Source organism: Malurus melanocephalus, unplaced genomic scaffold (assembly GCF_030028575.1).
Source record: "Malurus melanocephalus ecotype Western Australia unplaced genomic scaffold, MMel_1.1 scaffold_125, whole genome shotgun sequence".
Classification (NCBI taxonomy): Eukaryota; Metazoa; Chordata; class Aves; order Passeriformes; family Maluridae; genus Malurus; species Malurus melanocephalus.
In genome coordinates, this window is record NW_026623357.1 from 163,201 (window position 1) to 168,684 (window position 5,484).

A 5,484-nucleotide genomic window follows, 5' to 3' on the forward strand; every position below is an offset into this window, starting at 1 on the left:
AAATTCCCTGGTTTTTTTCCACTTGCTAAACCACAGGAGAACGCAGGAATAAAATTGGAGAACTTTTATCACCTCCTCAGCCAGAGGGAGGAGTTCCTGAGCACTGCAGAATTTCTGAATTCTGTCCTCGGAGACATTACCCAATCTTTTTTTTTCTATTTTTTTTTTTTTTTCAGATTTTTCCCTCTCATCTCTCCCTGAGGAATCCCCACCTCTCTGCTCCCTCTCTGAGCATCAGGCATGAGCCAGACTGTGACTTCAGCCTCAGAATTCCCAACTTTTCCCTGCAGAAAAAAACCCTTCCCGAGGGTTTCCAGGTGCACTGTTCAGAGCTGGTTCACAACCAAAATAATTTAACCTCAAGCTCTGAAATCAAGAGAAACCCCAAACTGAGCCGTGAGCGGTTTGAACACAAAACCACAAAGAGTGTGAGGGACTTTTTATGATCCCACAGCTGCTCCTTAAGGATTAGGTTATTCCCAATTTTTGATTAAAGCCAAGGATAAAAACTTCCAGCTCAGCTTCCCTGGAATGTGAATCCCTTCCATGTCCTTCAGCCACTTCGAGATGGAGGAAATTCTGACGTGTTGATGGCAAAACAATGTTTTAATAAACAGCAGCATAAAATAATCAGTGTTTAATATCATCTCTGGCACGTGGAATACAAAAACGCACAGGTCTCACTTATAAAATAGCCTTTGTTGTTACATCTTTTCCATGCTCGCCTAATTGAAATGCCCGCAATTAATAACTCAATCATCAAGGAATACAGTGATTAAACGCATGCAGTGAAAACAAAGAAAGATATTTGGATAAAGTAGTGGCCGAGTATCACCATAATATATTTCAGGAACATCTACATCGGGGTAAAAATCGAAAGAAACAGCCCAAGATAGAAAATGCAGAGATGTATTTTCACTTCTGCTGTACAAAAAAAAAAAAAAAAAAACAAACCCATCCTCATCACACTTTTGTGCAAAAAAGATAAAAATAAAGTCCTATTATACAACATTGTCGACCGAGCGAAAGGTTGGTTTGGCAGACAATAAAAATATTCTTCAGTACAAAAAAAAAGCAGAGTCCGTGGGAAATGTACCGTAGCCAGCACGCGTGTGACTCGTTAAAGTGGTTTCAAATGAAAAATCTCGGTTGGTTCTACCCAAAAAAGGGGTTTCAACGACACGATTGGCRAAATCGTGGAAAATGGGCGCTAATTCACATTATCGGACACGATCGCTATCGMTGGGCGCTGCTGCCTGACGGAATGTGAGCCTCCCTTTTGCCGGGGGYCAGAGTCACCGAAACGGCACAATAAATATTCCCGGGAAAACTGATTGTCATCCATAAAAAATCGCGCTTTGGAGCTTTTCCATTACACAGTTGCATAGCAACAAAAGGATAGAAAATTCCTGCTTGAGCGACTCGATCGTGAAACGTTTTATCTTTGAAGAAGTCGATTCAGGTTCTGAAATTAAAGCCCTTTAATTTCATTTCCTTTAAGGCAATTCCTTGAAACTCCAGCTGTCCTCAGCAGCACATGAGGTTTGTAGATGCAAGTTAATAACTTGAGCATTCGTGCTGTCACATAAATGACATTTTTTGGTCTGAATCTGAGCTCAGACTCCCAACTAAACCAAAAAAAAATCCCACCTGAAGTAATTTACTCAGCTCTCAGATCACATCTTTGAAACACAATCCAAGACTGCAACATTTACAAATATTCTCCCTATTGGCACCGAAATTKCACACCCAGATCTCCGAATCTTTGCATCTCCTAAAAAAAGAGACAAATATTAAAATATGGATTTTCAGTATCAAAAAGAAGTTCCTGTGATTTAAACCACGCCGGAGGTTTAAAAAGCTGTGAAAAAGCGTTGGATAGAATGTTTTTATTTAAAAAAAAATTCCAAATTCCCTCTTCCCGTCTTTGATTTGTTGGCGGCACTTGGAGAATCACGGCCGAGGTTGAGATTCCCACCGCGAGGATCCGTCCAGTTGTGCCCGCCCCATGAGCAGTGAAACTTCACAGAAGGTACTTTGCTGCAATGTCTGTCCTGCAACCAGAATTTAAGGATCTTTAATAAAATATTCGAATAGAAAAATCTTCCCTCCCACTCCGGGCTCTATGTACAAACGCCTCCTCGCRTATTTACAATTCCGCCGAAATCATGGAGTCGTTGGGTCCGTGGATGCTGGAGTCTCCCAGCAGGGAGGATTGCTTGGAGTCCATTTTGTAGGGTTTCTGAGTTTTGTTGCCGAACACGGCCATGCCCATGCCCGCYGGGTGGCTGGGGATGGCCATGTGGGACAGCAAGGGAATGTTTGCCTCCTGGTTGGACCCCGACGAGGGCAGGCTGGTGACGTGGCCCGTGCTGGTGGAGCCGCTGGCGCTGCTGGGCGAGCGGCTCTTGGGCGGGGGGCAGTGCTGGATGACCCTGGGCGGGCCCTGCGGGGCGTAGTGGGGCGCSGGGAAGGCGGCGTAGCCCGGCGGGATGGGGTAGCCGTTGATGGGGATGTAGCGCTGGCCCTGGGGCAGGGGGGGCCCCATAAAGCCGGCCAGCTGGCCCTGCGGGATGCCCTGCGCCGGGAACAGGTAGTTGGGGTAGCGGGGGTTGCTGAGGTTGCTGACGGGGCTGGCGCTCAGCGACGTGGTCTGCGTGGTGGCGTTGCCCCCGGACGGCGTGGTGGAGCTGGTGTGGCTGGACAGGCCCTCCCAGGAGCGCAGCCGAGCGTGGATCTCCTTGAAGCGCGGCCGGCGGGAGGGCAGCTCGTGCCAGCACTCCGTCATCAGCCCGTACATGCGCGGGGGACAGTCCTCGGAACACGGCAGCAGCTGCCGCTTCCGGATCATCTCGATCACCTCCTGGTTGCTGAAGCCATAGTAGGGCTGCAGGCCGAAGCTGAAGATCTCCCACAGCACCACCCCGAAGGACCAGATGTCGGAGTCGGAGGAGAACTTGCCGTACATGATGGCCTCGGGGGGCATCCAGCGGATGGGCAGCAGCGACTTGTTCTGCACGCGGTAGTAATCGGCCGAGTAGATCTCCCTGGACAGCCCCAGGTCCGAGATCTTCACGTGCAGCTGCTCCCCGACCAGCACGTTGCGGGCGGCCAGGTCCTTGTGCACGAAGAAGTGGCCGGCCAGGTACTCCATGCCGGCGGCGATCTGCGCCGCGATGTGCAGGAAATCGCCGTGGTCCAGGCTGGATTTSACCGTGCCGTCCTCGTCGCTGCTGCAGCCCACGTCCGAGTGCGGGGAACGCATCACCAGGAACTCGTGCAGGTCGCCCTGGTTGGTGAACTCGAACAGGAGGCACACGGGCTGCTCCTGCGTCACCACGCCCAGCAGGCACACGATGTTGGGGTGCTGCAGCTCGGCCATCAGCGCCGCCTCCTGCTGGAACTCAGCCCATTGCTGAGGGTTGTTGAAATCCTTGAGGGTTTTGATGGCCACGAGCTGGGCGTGGTCCATGCCCGGCAGGTACAGGTGGCCCTTGTAGATTTTGCCRAAGGCGCATTCGCCGAGCTCCTCCATGAAGCGGACGGCGGAGAGGGGCAGCTCCTTGGCTTTACTCTGTGAGAAAAACAGAAGTGAACCATTTCAGCACCAAAACCAGCCTTTTTTAAAGTTCAATATCCCTGCAGAATGGGTGGGACACCAACATGGGAKCCACGGTGCCACCGGTGCCAGGCACAGCCCAGAGGACACTGGGATCCTGGTGGGACAAACCCCTCACCACGCTCCATAAAGTAACTTGGAATGGCTTTCAATCCTCTCCACAAGGTCAAATACAACAAGGGTTGGATCCAAATATGTGCAGGAACCATCAGCGTTTCGGCATTTGGCCTTGGGCATTGCTGCTCTCCAATTGAATGTGACTAATTTCAGGAATTGAGGCAATTCCCGTGCTTTAAGAGGGCCGTGCTCAAGYGTTTTCTGGGCCAGGGCCCGGAGTTTTAGCAGGAAAAAAATGATTTTGGTTTAAAAACCGTGTCCTTGGAGCCAATTCTCCCCTGACTTTGCTGTTAACCCTTCCAGGAACAGCAGAGCCAGAAATGTTCCCATTTCTGTTCCCTCCCAAAACTCCGAGACCGGCTGAAGGGGAAAAGCAAACCCTTCAAACATTTATGGCCCCTCATGGGCAGATTTTCACTCCTGGGCCATAAAGAACCTGCTCCATTCCCAGCTTCCACTTTGCTGTAACACCCAAACCCACTCATTTAGGGCCCTCAGTAAAGCCACAGGTAGTAATTTAGGGTTAATGAGTTTGGGATGGAGGATCTGTAAATTAGTGCAAACACCAGCATTTGCATTCCTGAAATCATGCAAGGGCAGCCTTCCAGTGTAATGTGGGAAAAGCATGGAAAAAAACCCCATTTTAGCATGAATTAATTCCAATTGTATTGATCACTTGTGACTTTTAGACAAACGCTGCATTAATAATCATAATAATGATCACAATAATAATAATAATAATAATAAAGCCATTTAAGCAGGCAGCCCAGTAGACTGCACAGTGATGGCAGGAAATTAGCTATATTGTTGAGGAGCAGATGGTTTATATTACCCAAATCCTTTAGGCTAAAACTTGTTTAGGTCTGGCATATTGTAAATTATATTTTAGTAATGAAAGTGAAATGACCTCTGTCTGACCCGGGCCCGGGCCCGTCTGTTTGAACGGACGCAGAGGAAAACCGGGGAAGAAAATGAAGTCATAAAGTTTTGGCAGGAAGGGCTCATTTGGAGGGAAGAGGTTGTAAATCTGCTCGGYTTTTGTTTGACAAGTATTTGTCACACACGGGTGTCCGAAATGCTGGGAAGTGTAAAATACACAAGAGGCAGCGGGGCAGGGGAGAGGGAGAGGGAAATCCACCCCTTCCACCTCCACGATAAAATATCCCTCATTTATTATATTTTTGGGGACAATTAAAATCCCTTCAAGCTCCAGGAAATGCTAACATTCCTATTTTTCCAAGAAAACGACCGCCTCAGTGGGAGCTTGAAGCTTGAGTGTGTTTTCACCCCAAGCTGACATCAACGCTGGCTACGTGATTTAAAAATAGGATTCCACTTCCTTTCCTTGGAAATATTGTTTGAAAGGCAATCAAAACATYGGAGACAGTGGGAAAACCCAGAATTAGCATCAATAAAATGAAAATATTCTTGTGACTGTGAGAGAATGRTCAATGTTTGCAAACATTTCCAGGCATTTCTGCTTTCCTGTGTCAGCATGAAAGGTGAGAATTGTGACCTCAATAAAAGGACATTCCCATTATCTGCAGTTTAGGCAGGATTGCACCCCAAATTCCCAGTTGAACAGGGACCCAGGAGTGACCCCAAATCGAACAAAATATTCCAGGTTGGATGCAAAATGCAGTTTGGACACTGAATTTGTTAATGTTTTTGTACTGCTCCCAACATTTTGGTGTAATGCTGCTCCAGGCTGCATGGGAGAGCTGAAATTGGGAACTTTAAAGGAAAAT

The 5,484-nt window shown here is 48.3% G+C and overlaps 1 protein-coding gene across 1 annotated transcript in view; it reads right to left on the reverse strand.

The window, feature by feature from the left end:
* Positions 1 to 567: 567 nt before the first annotated feature.
* ROR1 (receptor tyrosine kinase like orphan receptor 1) overlaps positions 568 to 5,484 on the reverse strand; it is a 126,783-nt gene continuing 121,866 nt past the window's right edge. The window contains exon 8 of the mRNA XM_057370427.1: positions 568 to 3,574. Within this exon, the coding sequence (XP_057226410.1) occupies positions 2,150 to 3,574 (1,425 nt within the window). The 3' untranslated portion in view covers positions 568 to 2,149. The remainder of the gene's footprint in view (positions 3,575 to 5,484) is intronic.